The sequence below is a fragment of the Corythoichthys intestinalis genome, chromosome 20 (assembly GCF_030265065.1).
Source record: "Corythoichthys intestinalis isolate RoL2023-P3 chromosome 20, ASM3026506v1, whole genome shotgun sequence".
In the NCBI taxonomy this organism is placed as follows: domain Eukaryota; kingdom Metazoa; phylum Chordata; class Actinopteri; order Syngnathiformes; family Syngnathidae; genus Corythoichthys; species Corythoichthys intestinalis.
In genome coordinates, this window is record NC_080414.1 from 672,340 (window position 1) to 688,677 (window position 16,338).

Genomic DNA, 16,338 nt, shown 5'->3' on the forward strand with positions numbered 1-16,338 from the left:
AAAGGATTGGACGTCTACCCTCCCCAAACCACCACCAATTATTTTATCACGAATAGCTGTCCAATCCATTTGAAAGCCCAGGCTATACAATTCAAGTTTATTTGTATAGCGTCGTATAGTTCCTACAAAAGTCAACAGCAATATTGCACAACAAAACATGATTAACCCTGAAGGTCCTGAGCTTTTTTTTTTGGGGGGGGGGGGGGGGGGGGGTCATCTACAAAGCTCAGCAGCAATATTGCTCAACAAAACATAACTGAGCCTTTTTTTGGCCTTACAAAAAACTTTTTATCTTGCCTAGTGTTGAAATGTCATTACCAAATCAATATTTTTGTAATTCTAAAGATTCTCATATTTCAATAACATTAAATAATTCAAACGTAATTGGCTCAATTTTTTTACACACACTTCTGGCCAAAAAGTATTGGCACCCCTGAAATTCTGTCAGATAATGCTCAATTTCTTCCAGAAAATCATTGCAATTACAAATGCTTTGGTAGTAATATCTTCATTTATTTTGCTGGCAATGAAAAAAAAACACAAAAGAGAATGGGAAAGAAAATGAAATCATTATCATTAAAGGCAAAACTCCAAACATGGGCCAGACAAAAGTTTTGACAACCTTTGAAAAAAATCATGTGATGCTTTTCTAATTTGCGTCATTAACAGCACCTGTTACTTACCCGTGGCACATACCAGGTGGTGGCAATAACTAAACCACACTTGCAGCCAGTTAAAATGGATTAAGGTTGACTCAACCCCTGCCCTGTACCACATTGAGCATGGAGAAATGAAAGAAGATTAACAAGAACTGTCTGAGGACTTGAGAAGCAAAATTGTGAGGAAGCATGGGCAATCTCAAGGCTACAAGTCCTGAATGTTCCTGTGTCTACCGTGCGCAGTGTCATCAATAAGTGTAAAGCCCACGGCACTGTGGCTAACCTCCCTAGATGTGGACGGAAAAGAAACATTGACGGGAGATTTCAACCAAAGATTGTGCGGATGGTGGATAAAGAACCTCGACTAACATCCGAACAAGTTTGAGCTGTCCCACAGTCTGAGGGTACAACAGTGTCAACCCATACTATCCATCGGCATCTGAACGAAAAGGGACCCCACTTTTGACCCAGAAACAGAAAAAAGCCAGACTGGAATTTGCCCAAACTTACCTGAGAATGTTTTGGAAGAATGTTCTCTGGTCAGATGAGACAAAAACAGACAGCTTTTTGGGAAAAGGCATCAACATAGAGGCCTTCAAAGAAAAGAACACAGTCAATCATGGCGGAGGTTCCCCTGATGTTTTGAAGTTGCTTTGCTGTCTCTGACACTGGACTGCTTGACCGTGTGCATGGCATTATGAAGTCTGAAGAGTATTAGTATTAGGCTGAGGGTGCCAATGCTTTTGTCTGGCCCAGTTTTGGACTTTTGTGTAAAATGATCATGATTTGATTATTTTTTTCATTCTCTTTTGTGCATTGTCATTGCAAGCACAATAAATGAAGATATGACTACCAAAGCATTTGTAATTGCAATCATTTTCGGGGAGAAATTGAGCAAAGTATGACGGAATTGCAGGGGTGCCAATACTTTTGGCCAGTAGTGTAAGTGATCAGACATCACATTTGGTGTTATTTCACTAAATTTGGTGCTATTTCACTTTCATTATCTGACGTAACAGCAGGGGTGCCAATACTTTTGGCTGGCACTGTATATTTTTGGAGGGTCAGTTTTCAGCCTCGGTTTTGTCATATTCAGATTTGTTTCAACCAAAAATGTTCATTTTAGTATGTACCGTGTTGGCCCGAATATAAGACCACCCCCTCTTTTTCACGACTCAAGTTTGAAAAAAAAGACTTTTTGAACACCAAATTTTAATACAGAAAATAATTACAGTACATCCGAAACAAATGATTCTAACAATATATTTGAGAAAAAGCGTGTTATTTTGCCTCATTCAAATCTGAACCTATAAATATGTAAACTAAAGTGCAATCACATTCGTAAATGAATGGCTTCTGGTTTTTGAAATGTAAATAAACCAATCTATTTTGACAAAATAACTGCATTAATCATCAAAGTCTAATTGTTACTGTAGTCTTGAAACAAATCTGATTAAGGAAAAACATTGCAATAAAATAATGCAAACTGGTTAAACTTGAGAGTAGCTGAGATCTATCATGACAGAACATGGCTTTAATGCTATCTGGCGCCATCTAGCGTCGTGAATGGGTATAATGTCTAGACCACGAATATAAGACGACCCCCTCTTTTTCAGTCTTATTTCGATGCAAAATACACAGTCTTATATTCGGGCCAATACGGTATATGGTAGAGCATAAATAGGCAGAAGACCTATCCATTCATTCTAATAATTGGAGCTTCCAGTGCATTCCTTTGTACTTCATATTGTTGGAATAAATCCAACACACAAAAATGAGAAAGACAGGCATCGGAGGTGTCAGTGTTTACTCGTTTACATTCTGGCGCAAATACATGAAAAGAGATGAGTGTAGCCCTGATGTCAGCGGCGGGCGCTGCAAAAAACAAAACCAAAAAAAAACGTCTTCCAGCTTGATTGCAGCGCACCAATACATGAACATTACAATCCTTAAGTAGCTTCAAGAAAAACAATCTTTCTCTGACATTTTGGCATTCAGTGTGTGTGTGTGTGTGTGTGTGTGTGTGTGTGTGTGGACAGCACAATCAAAGCAAAAGTGGCACCAAGGTAGAACTGTTTTTTTTTTTTTTGCCTTGATCGATTGATTGACATGCGCGGACCAGTGGTTCTTCCCTATCAAAGAGGGTCTTCATTCATATTTGGTGAAGTGATCATTGCAGTGACAATTCGTCAATGGTGTGACTGACACTTTTGACCTTTTCTTCCAGTCTTTCATTTGACCTTGCTACCCCACATGAATTTCCTTGGAAGCCCAATTTTCAAATTTTGAAAGTCAATTAGCAAAAAAATTTCTAGCTACAGATTTTCCGAATTTTCCTTGAAACATTTGCCTCGGTCGGGAAACCAATCTGGATAACGACGAATGAAATGAAGGTCACGACGTACGGCACCGATGAACAAGATGGAGATGACGGTCGGCAAACATTCACGGTTACCGTTAATTAACTCATTGACTGCCATCGACGGCCGAGCCGCGCGAAGCGAGAGTTCTGGCGTTCGTTGCCGGGGTCCCGTTTTCGAACAGATCGGACGTCCGCTCGTGATGAAACGATCTCAATTCGCAGCAGAAGGACGACGGGACGTCCGTCCGTCCGCCGTCGACGGCACCGAAAGAATTAAGTCACGGGACCGTTTTTACATTCCTCCTCGAAGCGAACGCTAACCGGCGCGGGAACGCGCAAACACAGTTGAGAACGTAGATGTCACGTATATAGAACTACGTGCGAAACGTCGGCGTTGGTGAACGGCGGCCACGAAGATGAGTGATTTTCCTATGAAATGGTTTTCATGATGTGGCTATGATTCAGGCTAGATGTTACAAAAATTGAAATATTTTGAAATAAGCAGTTCATTTGTGGCATCTGTGACATTTGCGAAAGCCGTTTGAAAATGGAGCCATTTGTAGCTATGTCAAAGTACGCCACGGTTATCGAATGTCGGGACACAAAATGGCTGACAAGCGGCCGTCCCGACGGGCCTGCGGCTTTTCGCATCTAATTCTATATACGTGCGACGGTTAAGAATGCGTATGAGTGTGTGCGTGTGTGTGGATGGGGCCGCTTACACGCACACACATCGGGGCTCAGAAACAGGAAGTACGGGTCAAAGTTCAGCTGGACGAATTCAACCGCACGAGCGGAAATACAGCAAGTGCGCGCGATTTGCGCGTTCAGTCCAGGGCCAGAAGCGGCGTGCTGGTCTCCCGGTCCATCTGTCGCATCGCGCCGGGATCGACCGCCGACTGAGACCTGAAAGCGCGGAAAGGTCAGGGGTCGTCGCGCGGGTGGAGAGCGAGAGCACGAGCGAAGACCTTTTCATCAGCTCTTTGTCGCCGCCGCCGCCGCCGTTCTCTCGGACGCGCAGCGCGTCGTAGGTGAGCGTGTACTCGGTCTCGTCCATGTAGTCGGGGCCCAGCAGGGTGCGCGCCCACATGCCCATGTCGTACGGCGGCAGCGTGCCCCCGAACTCGGACGGCAGACACTCGGGCTGGATCAGCTGGTGGAGCGAGTTCAGGTTGTTGCCGTGCAGAAAGATCTGAGAAAAGAAGAGCTCGCTAGCTGCTTGACAGAAGTAAACTCGCAATGCCGCTCGCTCGGCTCACCCGCTTCCTGGTCTTGTCTTTGAGGAAGGGCTTGATGATGGTGAACATGGCGTGAATGTACCACGGCTGGTTGACAAAATGGATGCCTCCGAAGCGCGCCGGAAAACTGTCCTGAGGGCAAAATGACTTTCCGTCATTCCTGAACAACATTTCGTAGAAAATCGAGCCACTTGAATCTCGTGAAAGTGCACTTAGCAACAATGCTCACATTTGGCGGGAAACCTTCAGCAAACTTCAAAGCTAACAGACACTTACTTTTCTTCTTAATCGCAACTTTTGTCTGAATAATGCCCCTCAACTCACTTCAATACAGATCCTTAAAACCAAAGTAACCACGTTCTGTTCTTATAGATAACTTTGCTGTGGTAACATTAAGTGACTTAGCAAAAAGCGCCTCTTTGCTACAAATATTTTGGCTTTTGACAGAAAACTTTTAAGCAAAAACACTAAAAAGGATGCACTTTCACTACTTTTGCCGAAATGGGGCTTCTTAGCTGAGTTCCTCAGTGCTAAAATGGCGCCTAGACGTCGGTATGAAATTCTTCAATCCATTTCGACATAGTTCCTGAAGGGAATGGTATCTTTTCTCGTATTTACCGATCGACTGTTAGTTTTACTCTAACACACATAATATATTTAATCAGGGAATAATATCTTTTCTCGTATTTACCCTTTGACTGTTTGTATTGCTCTAAAACACCCAATATAAAATAAATAGCACTTATACCATTGTTTAAGGAAGACAAGCAGAATATAGGGCATAAGAGATACATGACGCCTTCTAATCACAAAAGTCCAACGTGCGCGTCATGCAACTGACTGAGCAAGATTGACACTGACGAGGCAAGACATCTACAAGCATACGTCTGCACCACCAACTCTCGCAATCATTTCTAACGGACAGTCCAGAACAAATGGCGGGACGTCCTGTCCCATCACAAGGAACACCAGAGAATGCCCAATATCCAACTGATAACATGACTGATGAGACTCCAAGTGCCCCTTTGATACTGAGGTAGCAAAATCCACAACCCTTGTTGCCCTGAGAACAGTAACTCCCGAATCCTCTGGTCCAATCCACATACAGACAATAATCCTAAACAACGCCCAAGCACACCCTTCTTATACCCACTGCCCGCCCCGCGAGAGCCTTCAAAAAGACAATGTTTAACTAATCGTTGTCATTTTTCTTGGGGACGTTTTGTTGACTTGTGATCTGGTGACCTTGGAACAAGTCTCCCTCCTCGCCTGAATCTGTTTCACCTTGCCGTTTGATTGCTGTCGACCTGAATAAATTGTCAACTTGTGCTTCGAAGCCTTTTTCCAGCTTTCAAAATGGAGTCAGTACAAGGGGTTAATAGTAAGGCGAATGCGCAGATTTTGGCCTTTTGGCCGGGTTGTCGGATTTCCGCCGGCCAGGGTCGTTGGAGCTGCGCCAGCACAGGTCCAGCGGTTTGGCTGGCGTGATTCTGGCAATCTGGCTGAGAGGTCAGATTCCTTCACTCCTTTGCACTGAAATTCCACAAGGACTACTTTTATGAAGCTCCAATAATTCATTTTAAAAGAAGACATTCTTCTAGTAAACTTTGCTACGTTCGCGACATTTAGCGACAGAGTCACGCTTTTCGCAACGGCGCTCCTGGCCACTCCAGCTGACCTGCAAGCCCTCGATGGCCAGCTTGAGGATGTTGGGCGTGAGCTTGGAGGCCTGCTTGAAGGAGAAGTTGCTCCAGTCGATGATCAGCACGAAGCCGTTGATCTGCAACTCTGGTTTCTCGATCAGAACCTCCAGAGAGAGCAATATGGCCCGCAGGATGTCCGTGAAGGAGTTCCTGCGCGAGCCAAACGTACTGTACAATGTCGCTCGTTCGCGCAAACGTCACGACGACGCCGTACCTGTTCTGGTCCCAGTTGGAAGCGAACAGGATGAGGATCTTGCGGCCGTGCTGGTCCGGCGTCTCCAGGACGCCCGGGAAGCCGTCCGTCAGGGCCCGCTTGATGCCGGGGTCGTCCACCTGCGCCCAAGCAATCGTCACATCTTGTCATTTTTGCACTACTCTCGATTGTAACGGAGGATACGTTTGCGTTTTCCTCGTCAACTCGAGCCTCCGTGTCCGATCCGTTTGAAGTGGCGGCAGAAAAACCTACGTCCGCCCTCCGTTTTCAAATAGGATCGGACGTCTACTCGTGATACGCTCATTTATATTCAAGTGAAAATCCAGCACCAGCGGACCTTGAAGCTTTGGAACATATCCAGGTTCTGCTGGCGGAACTGGAAGTACTGCGCCAGCAGGCGGAAGGTCTCCACCGGGTCGAACTTGCGCGCTCGCAGGAAGCGCAGGATGAAGTCGTCGTCCGTTCGCAGGAAGCCGATGTCCGGTCGCGTCACGATCATGTCGCGCACCTGCGGCGCCGAGCGGACGAATGAGGGACGGAACGTTCGCCGGCGGACCGGCTAGCCCCTACCTGCTGTATGTCGCGGTGTAGCGTATTGGGGTTTTCGTTGAGTTCCAGTCGGGCCTTCTCGAAGGCATCGGCGCCCAGCTGCGACATGCCGTCGGCGTTGCGGTGCGGGCGACCGTTCGCCGCGTTGGCCTCATCCGACGTCATCGGCCTCGGGTCACGGCGACCCCTCCCGGTGGCGCGCTGTCACGCCGGCGAGCATTTTGACATCACGTCACGCGATGGTGCTGAAAGGTTCAAGGTCACTCTGCCTGAAGAGGCAAATAGATCATTGACAATATATTTTGGGGGGGGTTTGAAATAAACATCATGTATCATCATCATGTATTGACGGGTCAGATCGGTCATGCACTACGCCTTGCATTCAAGTAGGGGGCCGCCCACATCAAGAGGAGCTATTCACAAACACGCACGCAGGGATCTAACGCCGGATTTCTGTTGAAAAAGTACAAAAGCCTTACCGCACGCATACAAACCGGAAGGATTGTCTCGGGATTGATTTGTTCGAGGAGTCAAGGTAATTAGTATATTTTTTGTACATGTATGCATTTTGAAACGTGAAAAAAAAAAAATCAATGGGAGAAATTAGCCGCTACTGCGTTGGCATCATAGTTTGCAATATTTATGTAAAACGCTTAACTGCATGTTTTTTTATGCTTCTAACCAAGAATCGAGTCTGTTTTACGTCCATATCTATGAAGAATTCGGGGATTTAAGCATTTATTCACAATAATTTTCACCGGAAAAGCTCTGTTTACATCAGGCGGCTGTTAGCTACATTCACTTACAGACTAGCATTGTACTTCAACATATTTACATAAAAAAAACGCTAACTGCGCGTTTTTTTTTTTTTACTTTTAACCAAGAATCGAGACTGTTTTACGTCTATATCTATAAAGGATTCGGGGACAAAAAACAGCCCTGTCGACAGTGCCTCGCCATGGTTGCATCAACAAGAAGTAATCTGTCAAACATGTGGGACCATTTAAAACGCAGGTATCTATGCATTCCTGCTAAGACCTTCCCATGAGAGGCTTTTTAGTACAGGTGGGAACATTGTTACGTGCCTGCAATAGTGGATAAACTAGTAGTCTTGTCCAAAAACCTATGAGACCCAGTTGAGAATTGCTGAGCAAGGAAGGTGGACGATATGCAGACAAATACATAACACAGCTGGAGGAATGTCTTTTCTTCTTTTTATTCATGTGACAGCTATCAGGAAGGCAGGAAATTTGGTTCTGTTATTCATCAGTTATTTGCAGTTATTCAGGTCAATTATTTACAAGTTCAATTGAGTTTCTGTTTCTTTTATATTTAAATTTATTGTAAATCGTATTTTTCAAATAACTATATATAGTACTGCTGCACATAAAGTTTTGACACTTAATATTTTTGTTTAAATATTTTTACAACTTTGTTGCCGTTTTGCAGTTTTATATTGTAATATTTTTTAGGGGACTAATGCACTTGCACTTTTATTAGTCAGATTTAATATTTAAGGTCAAATATGTTGACAACTTTGTTGTTTTACTGAGGTTTTTATTTATTGTTATAGTTTGTGAACAACTCTTTTATTTGTCATATTTAATATTTTTGTTCAAATATTTTTACAACTTTGTTGTTATTTTACAGAAGTTTTTATTTATTGTTATATTTTGTCAAAAACTTAGGGGACTAATGCACCTGCTCTTTTATTTATCATTTAATGTATTTGCTGCTGTTGAAGTGTAAAATATTGTGTTCAATAAATGATCTATTTTGTGCAGACATGGCTTCCTGGATCCCTTCATAAAGCAATCTTCATCATTCACAAATGAAACGGTATTATATGAATACACTGTGGTCACGGTGTGTCAAGTAAAGTATTTCCAAACAGCTATTCAAGTCATCTAGTGAAAATTTCTTTAAAAAAGATTTTAAAAAAAAATATAATATCGCAATATAATATCGCAATATAATATCGCAATATATTGCAAACCTCAAAAAAATCGCAACAATAGTTTTTTCCAATATCGTTCAGGCCTACTGCATGTTTTTTTTTTTGTCTTTTATTTATTTTTTTGCTTTTAACCAGCAATCGAGACTGTTTTACATCCATATCTAGAAAGAATTTGGAGATTTAAGCATCATTAAGCATCATTTCCTCACTTGTAACTTGTCACTAGTCAGCAGTTGGTTCTACTAGTGATGCTATAGCGTTTCATTAAAAATTGTATTTCTTCCAACTAGTAAGTTAATCGCCTCACTAGTTCAAGTGTCCTAACTACACTAGTATACGTATGGGTGGCTCAGAATCCAGTAGGATAGGGGATACATGTTCAAGGCCATAGAAAATGGATGGATGGATGAAAATATCAATTGCCATCTGGTCTGCCGGCCGACATCTAATGACGTCATTTCATTTCTCGATAAATCTATATCTTTTAAAGCAAAGTGAATGTTAGTTACCGCGGCGTTCAATAACGTTGCTTTGCAGTCGTTGGTTCGAGCGGTTCCGGCGGCCCTCCCGAGCTGGTCCTGATGCTGAGGACGCCGTCGGCCATCACACGGCAAACGACGACAACAACAAGCGGAAGTGCGATGTCCGAAAAGCCGAATAAAAAAAGACGAAGATGGAGAGGATTAAACGTCGTCAATCGCGTGACGACATTTGGAAGCTCGATGAGGAAAGGCCAAAATGTGCGGAGAAGACGTCTGACGTCAGGATGCTCCCGTTTGGCCTACTCTTCATAAGTTTCCGTCTAGCTCTTTCAAAATAAAAGTAACGGTCGACCAAACTTGTCCAATGTGCTTTGTGGATTTCTACTAAATGCTGGATGACCGGGGCACAATTTATGACGTAACAACGTGTAAACGCGTTGCCAGTGTCAAATCCATTTGGACTGGTAGGGTCGTTGACTTACTTTGAGTGTTTGCCATAGTTGCTGTGCGCTCCATGTCAAAATTGAAATGTGCTTATTTGAATCCCTACTCATTTCATTTGCTTTCGTTACCCCTGGCAGCGATTCAAACTCCGACAAACGTTGACGTCATGTTATGGGAATCGGTTTTATTTTGAAAGCGTATGTCTGGAAAAGTACGGTGATACACTTCCTGTTGGTCCGAGCCGAAGTTCTTTTTTTAACTTCATCTGCCAGTCCGTCCGTCGGTCTACGACACATTTAGCCCGCTGTAAACCGTCGTTTCAACATCGCTCGTTGTGTGGCCGCACTTTGGTTTGCTTGTCACGCCCTGTTAAGCTCGTTTTTCGTCGCCCGACTCGCGCTTTTGGCCCACTTTAGCTTCGCACTTAGCAACCCAGCTAGCCACCTCGCTCGAAGTCTCGAAACGCACATTAAATCATGAATCAGAGTGGAGTGACTGCCGAAACGCCCAAGGTAAGGCCATTTTATTTTGGACTTTTAATCTTATTGATACCGAACAGGATGTTCTATCTAGCTAGCCCGATAGCTTGAAACACTGGATTATTTGACAAATTCTATGACGCCATTTAAAGGCTCGGTACGCAAGAAGTCGACGATGAATGAGTTGACATTTCTTAAAGCATTAGAGGAACACATTGTTGCTCAAAAATAGTCTATTCACAGTTATGAATTGAGGGATCAAGTGGTTCAATGTTTGAAACCATTTTGGTTCATTCAAGTTATTTAAAGAAAGCACGTTATTTATGTCCACGATGGTTTATGTTAATCAGAAATGAATTAACATTTGTTATTAATTCCACCAGTTTGCGGCAGAAGGGGCGGAGTTCAACTTGTTTTTTTGGGGCACTGACGAGATGATTCACCTTCGCTGAGTCACGATCTAAGACCATTTGTCAAATATTAACTCGTTGACCGGCATTCCATAGTCGTCCACGTATATAGAGCAGCCATGTTTTTTTTTTTTAATGTAATAAGAGTCTCTTATTATTCTCTCATTTTGCCAGCGACAACAACTCTGAATACTATACGTCATTTCCGAATGTTTCTTTCAGAGCCCGTGGGGCGTGTCGGCGCCGGCCGCGTCGACGTGCTCGCTGGCGGACGTGATGAGCGAGCAGCTGGCTAGGCAGCTGCAAGAAGACGACGGCGTCCCGGCCGAGTCAGTCGCCAACGCGTCGCCCGTCGATATCGATCGAAAAATTAACCGTCGACGTCTTCCTCCAGCGCGTCGTCGTTGTTGCTCGACGACGCCGGGGACACCGCCAGCGACTTGATGCTGGCCCAGATGCTTCAGATGCAGTACGACCGAGAGTTCGACGATCAGCTGAGGCGGGAGGAGAGGAAGTTCAACGGAGACAGCAAAGGTGGACTCGGCTCATCGACTGCCGTTGACCGTGACGGACGTGGTCCTGCCGCTGTCAATTGAAATTTTGAAGTTTGTGGCTAGTAGACGTCCAATCTGTTTGAAGTGTGAGGGTGACAGAGAATGAATGTTTTCTGCCAACCCTCCTACTTCACTAAAAAAACATTTTTTTACCTATAAAGAAAGCATATTTAATGAATAAACATTTTTTTTTGACCATAAAGCAGACATTTTGGACCAAAAATCCAACACTGGGTACACGGCAGTTCTTTCGCCAAATCAAAATGAATTGGACGTCTAACGTTGTCAATGACAGGCGATAAATGAAGGAAGTGACTCCAAAATGCTTAGGGAATAACTCACAGCATTTCTTCAGAGTCTATAAATCCCCCCCCTAAAAATTTGAGGTGATTTTCCCGTTAAACCGAGCTTCGCTTGTGTTTGTGTAGTGTCCATTTCGTTTGAGAACTACCGCATGGTTCACCCTTACGAGGACAGCGACAGCTCCGAGGACGAGGTGGACTGGCAGGACACTCCGCGTGACCCCTACAGGGCCGGTAAGGTCGACGCGGCCCGTACTTTTCCCGTCCGGCCCATTGATGCGTCTTCTCTCCAGCCAAGCCCCAGACGACGCCCAGACGAGGTTTCGCCGGGAAAGGGAAAAACATCACCACCAAACACGACGCGGAGACGTGCGGCAGGAAGAACACGGCTCGCATGGAAAACGTGAGACGCGCCCGCTCGTCGACGTCTTCTACGTCCGCGGCGTTTTAAGCATCGCCTCCGTGTCCTTTCAGTTCGCTCCCGAGGTGCAAGTGGGCGACGGGCTGGGAATGGACCTCAAGCTGTCCAATCGGGTCTTCAACTCGCTCAAGCAACACTGCGTCAGCGAGCAGCGGCGAAGCGCCAGACTGCACGAAAAGAAGGAACACTCCACCGCCGTGAGTCCTCGCCGTTATCTCGCGCGGGACGGCGGTTAGGATTTAGAGTTCATTTGGCACGTGCTCCCTTCAGGAGCAAGCGGTGGACCCTCGCACTCGTCTGCTCATGTACAAGATGGTCAACGCCGGCACGCTGGAGAGCATCAACGGCTGCATCAGCACCGGCAAAGAGTCCGTGGTCTTCCACGCCAACGGAGGAAGGTCGGTCCGTCCGTCCGTCCGTCGCTAGCTGGCTTCGGCCGCCGGCTTAACGTCGCGGGGTTTGCTCGGGCAGCCTGGACGAGCGGCCGATCCCGGACGAGGTGGTCCTGAAGGTCTTCAAGACCACCCTGAACGAGTTCAAGAACCGTGACCGCTACATCAAAGACGACTACCGCTTCGTCGACCGCTTCACCAAGCTCAACCCGCGCAAGATCATCCGCTTGTGGGCCGAGAAGGAGATGCACAACCTTGCCAGGTCGGCCAACCCGTTCATCAAAAATTTAACAACTTTTTTTTTTTTTTTTTTTTTTTTCTAGTTGACATCCAATCATTGTGAATGCAATGTTTTTTTTATTTGAACCAGAAATCCAATATTATGGATTGAAAATGAGAGTATAGTTATGCTTTGTTTTTTTGATATCTTTATATTTGGGCAAAAAAAATATGGCTGCTACAGTGCCGCTTCTGTTTACACTAGATAGTTTTAGATTGAAGTGTTACTTGATACATTTAACATTTGCTGCAGGTCTTTTTGAGGTAATATGGAGGTCTAACACCATCAATGGGTGTTTTTAATATAAATGTCATTCTTTTTTTGGTACCCACCGCAACACGTCTAAGGAATCTGACCTTTTAGCCAGATTGCTGGAATCACGCCAGCCAAATAGCCGGACACGCGCTGGCATAGCTCTAACGACCCGGTCCGACCAGACTCCGAAAACCTGGCCAAAAGGCCAAACTCCACGCGTTCACCTTAGTCTTAACCCCTTGAAAGAATCTGACCTTTTAGCCACTCTGCCGGAATCGCGCCAGCCAAACCACCGGACCCGCGCTGGCGCAGCTCCAACGACCCGGGCCGGCGAGACCCCGGCAAAATCCGGCCAGAATGGCAAACTTCGCGCGTTCACCCTAGTCTTAACCCTTTGTACTGACTCCATTTTGAAAGGTTTAAAAAAGGCTCACTGAACACAGGTAGACGAGCGACAGCGATCAAACAGCAAGGCGAAACAGAAACTGACTCAGGCGGGGAGGCAAGGTCACCCTATTACACGTTAACAAAAGGTTCCCGACCAAAAAATGACAACGATTAGTTAAACATTGTCTTTTTGAAGGCACTCGCTGGGCGGCTGTGGGCAGGAAGAAGGGTGTGTTTGGAATTATTGTTTGTTTATGGATTGGACAGGAGGATTCTGGAGTTACTGTTGTCAGCGCAACAAAGGTTGTGGATTTTGCCAGCTCAGCATCTAAGGGGCTCTTGGCTCTTGAGTCTTAACAGTCGTGTTGGATAACGGGCCTCCGGTGAATCTTGTGTTGGGACAGGGCGTCCCGCCATTTGTTCTGGACTGTCCAGGAGAACCGATTGCGAGAGTTGGTGGTGCAGACGTGGGCTTGTAGATGTCTTGCCTCGTCAGCGTCAATCTTGCTCAGTCTGTTGCATGACTCACATTCCGTGATAAGGCCCCCTATGTCAAATATATTCTGCTTGTTTTCCTTAAACTATGATATAAATGCTATTTGTTTTATATTGGGTGTGTTAGACAAACGGTCAAACAGTAAATCCGAGAAATGATACTATTCCCTTCACCTTGACTTTGGAGGGAATGTTGCCCCTACCAAGATGGTTGCCCTGAGGCCATTTTGGTAGGGGCGATTTTCATGCTTCTGTCATCAGTTCAAATGAGTTTTATCACTTGTAGATGTCCGATCCATTTGAAGCGGGAAATGGATTGGAGTCACTGTTTAAGAATGAGTCTAAAAAAAGTGGCCTTTGCTTAGGATGAAGAAGGCGGGTCTTCCGTGTCCCGACGTGGTTTTGCTAAGGAAGCACATCCTGGTGATGTCCTTCATCGGACAAGATCACGTCCCCGCCCCGAAACTGAAAGATGCCGTTTTGAGTGCCGACGACATGAGGGAAGCCTTCCGGCAGGTTCTGCACGTACGTAAGGGCGGGCGCGGTCGTACGTACGCACGCACGCACGCACGCGCGCTCTCCGCACGTGTTGACGCATTGTTTGTGTAGATGATGAAGACGCTGTTTGTGGAGTGTCATCTGGTCCACGCTGACCTCAGCGAGTACAACATGTTGTGGCACCAACAAAAGGTAACGGCGTGAGCACTTTTTTTTGGTCCTCTCTTTCTTTGTCCTCAGTTTTTGTTTGTTTTCAGGTGTGGTTGATCGACGTCAGCCAGTCGGTGGAGCCGACTCACCCTCACGGCCTGGAGTTCCTCTTTCGCGACTGCAGGAACGTTTCCACGGTAACGGACGCGCGCGCCGGCACGATCGTTTATTAGGGGGGGAAAAAGCTCACTGCTTTTTTTGCGCACACAGTTCTTCCAGAAACGAGGCGTGAGCGAGGCGCTGGGCATCTTTGAGCTTTTCAACGCCGTGTCGGGACTCGACATTCCCATCGGGGCCGAGAACGAGGCGGAGTTTGTCGCTCAGGTAACGAAAGAACGATGCGTTTTGGTGCTGTCGAATAAACTCGCTGGTAGAGCGACCTTGCCATCACAGACATTGAATTGTTTTAGATATAGAGATAATGTTGACCCCTAAAAATGTCCTAATTGTCTTTTTTAGTCTTAAAAAGTTTAAAAACTTTAAAAATGCATTTTTAATTAAAAAAAACCCCAAATGTTTTATATATAAAAAAATCAAAAGATAAAAACCATGACATATTCTCCTAATTATTGTTTTTAGTAGGGCTGTCAGAATTATCGCGTTAACGGGCAGTAATTAATTTTTTAAATTAAATCATGTTAAAATATTTGACGCATTTAACGCACATGCCCCGCTCAAACAGAATAAAATGACAGCACAATGTAATGTCCGCTTGTTACTTGTTTTTTTGGTGTTTGGCGCCCTCTGCTGGCGCTTGGGTCAAACTGATTTTATGGGTTGGTACCATGAGTGAGCCTGGTGTAATTATTGACATCAACAATGGCGAGCTATTAGTTTATTTTTTGATTGAAAATTTTACAAATTTTAATAAAACGAAAACATTAAGAGGGGTTTAATATAAAATTTCTATAACTTGGACTAACATTTATCTTTTAGGAACTACAAGCCTTTCTATCCATGGATGGCTTTAACAGAATATTAATAATGTTAATGCCATCTTGTTGATTTATTGTTGTAATAAACAAATACAGTACTTATGTACCGTATGTTGAAGGTATTTATCTGTCTTGTCTTACCATTCTAACAATAATTTACAGAAAAATATGGCATATTTTAGAGATGGTTTGATTAATTATGACTAATTTTTAAGCTGTAATTAAAAATTTAATCGTTTGACAGCCTTAGTTTTTAGTATTAAAAATAAAAAACATTATACTCAACTGTAGTTTCTACGACAATAGCAATTTTCCGTGGTGCAATCTAGTGGCCTGTTGAGGTACTTTTACAGTCATTTATACCTACTTGGCGGTGGTGGTGGGGGGGCTTTCCCTCCATCTTGTGATGTTCCAAAACTTGATGGCTGTCTTTGTGACGTCCGAGCCCGAAAAATAGTTTGGACTTGTGGAGTAAGTTGAGCGTGCGTGTACTTTCAGATCGTGGCCTTGGAGAAGAGGAACGAGGACCACATTCAGCGGCGAGGAAAGAAAACCTTCGCGGCGACGGTGTCCGAGGAGGAGGAAGACCACGACGACGAAGAAGAGGAGGGCGGCGACCCTCCGTTAGAAGCCGACGCCCACGACTAACCCGGCCGGGGTCCGCTCGTAGGCCCCGCCCCGGCTTCCTATCCGTCGCCGCTCGGACGGCGAAATGGCCCCGCCCGCTTTCCCGGCGCCCCCCGCCGGCAGTTTTGACCGAGACGAGTTCGTCGCCTTTGTCGGGGGGTGCTCGCGTGTCGCGAGAATACGTTGTCTCTTGGATCGGGTTGTCGGTCACCGCTTTGACAGACATGATGACTCCCTGTCCTTTCAAATGAAAATAAAAGATGGTCACGCAACTCAAAAGTGCACGGTCATTATTTCTGAAGGAAAAAAAGGCCTTAGAAAACACACTTGCAAACATACGCCTTATACATGTTTAAAAAGAAACCTCCCTGACAGACAGGTCTACATCAAGTTAGCTAATAAAGATCATGTTTCACATAAGCGACTAATCCTTGCTTAGCAAATGTGTGAATAGTTTGCTGAATGAAATCAAAACAGAGCCGGGG

The 16,338-nt window shown here is 45.1% G+C and overlaps 2 protein-coding genes across 2 annotated transcripts; one reads left to right on the forward strand and one right to left on the reverse strand.

The window, feature by feature from the left end:
* Positions 1–3,704: 3,704 nt before the first annotated feature.
* Positions 3,705–9,478, reverse strand: LOC130908885 (clavesin-1-like). The gene is made up of 8 exons (XM_057824796.1): positions 9,192–9,478; positions 6,747–6,994; positions 6,514–6,684; positions 6,177–6,295; positions 5,938–6,112; positions 4,281–4,391; positions 3,990–4,213; positions 3,705–3,927 (listed from the first exon to the last, which is right to left on the reverse strand). The coding sequence occupies exons 2-8, from the start codon at positions 6,888–6,890 to the stop codon at positions 3,849–3,851; spliced, it is 1,023 nt and encodes a 340-aa protein (XP_057680779.1). The 5' UTR covers positions 6,891–6,994; positions 9,192–9,478; the 3' UTR covers positions 3,705–3,848.
* A 257-nt stretch (positions 9,479–9,735) lies between these two features.
* On the forward strand, positions 9,736–16,132 carry riok3 (RIO kinase 3 (yeast)). The gene is made up of 13 exons (XM_057824795.1): positions 9,736–10,120; positions 10,720–10,826; positions 10,892–11,031; positions 11,480–11,587; positions 11,647–11,756; positions 11,828–11,971; positions 12,045–12,172; positions 12,246–12,428; positions 13,949–14,108; positions 14,193–14,273; positions 14,339–14,428; positions 14,502–14,615; positions 15,725–16,132. Exons 1-13 carry the CDS (start codon positions 10,085–10,087, stop codon positions 15,872–15,874), a joined length of 1,551 nt encoding a protein of 516 aa, XP_057680778.1. The 5' UTR covers positions 9,736–10,084; the 3' UTR covers positions 15,875–16,132.
* Positions 16,133–16,338: the final 206 nt, after the last annotated feature.

Bases quoted from the DNA above. Each gene is read 5' to 3' on its own strand.
- LOC130908885 (XM_057824796.1), bottom strand. From the start codon at position 6,890: ATGACGTCGGATGAGGCCAACGCGGCGAACGGTCGCCCGCACCGCAAC. The intron at 6,685-6,746 runs GTAGGGGCTAGC...TCGGCGCCGCAG, and splicing joins TACACCGCGACATACAGCAG to GTGCGCGACATGATCGTGAC. The intron at 6,113-6,176 runs GTACGGCGTCGT...TGGCTCGCGCAG, and splicing joins TCCAACTGGGACCAGAACAG to GAACTCCTTCACGGACATCC.
- riok3 (XM_057824795.1), top strand. From the start codon at position 10,085: ATGAATCAGAGTGGAGTGACTGCCGAAACGCCCAAG. The intron at 10,827-10,891 runs GTCAGTCGCCAA...GTCTTCCTCCAG, and splicing joins GACGACGGCGTCCCGGCCGA to CGCGTCGTCGTTGTTGCTCG. The intron at 14,109-14,192 runs GTACGTAAGGGC...TTGTTTGTGTAG, and splicing joins CCTTCCGGCAGGTTCTGCAC to ATGATGAAGACGCTGTTTGT.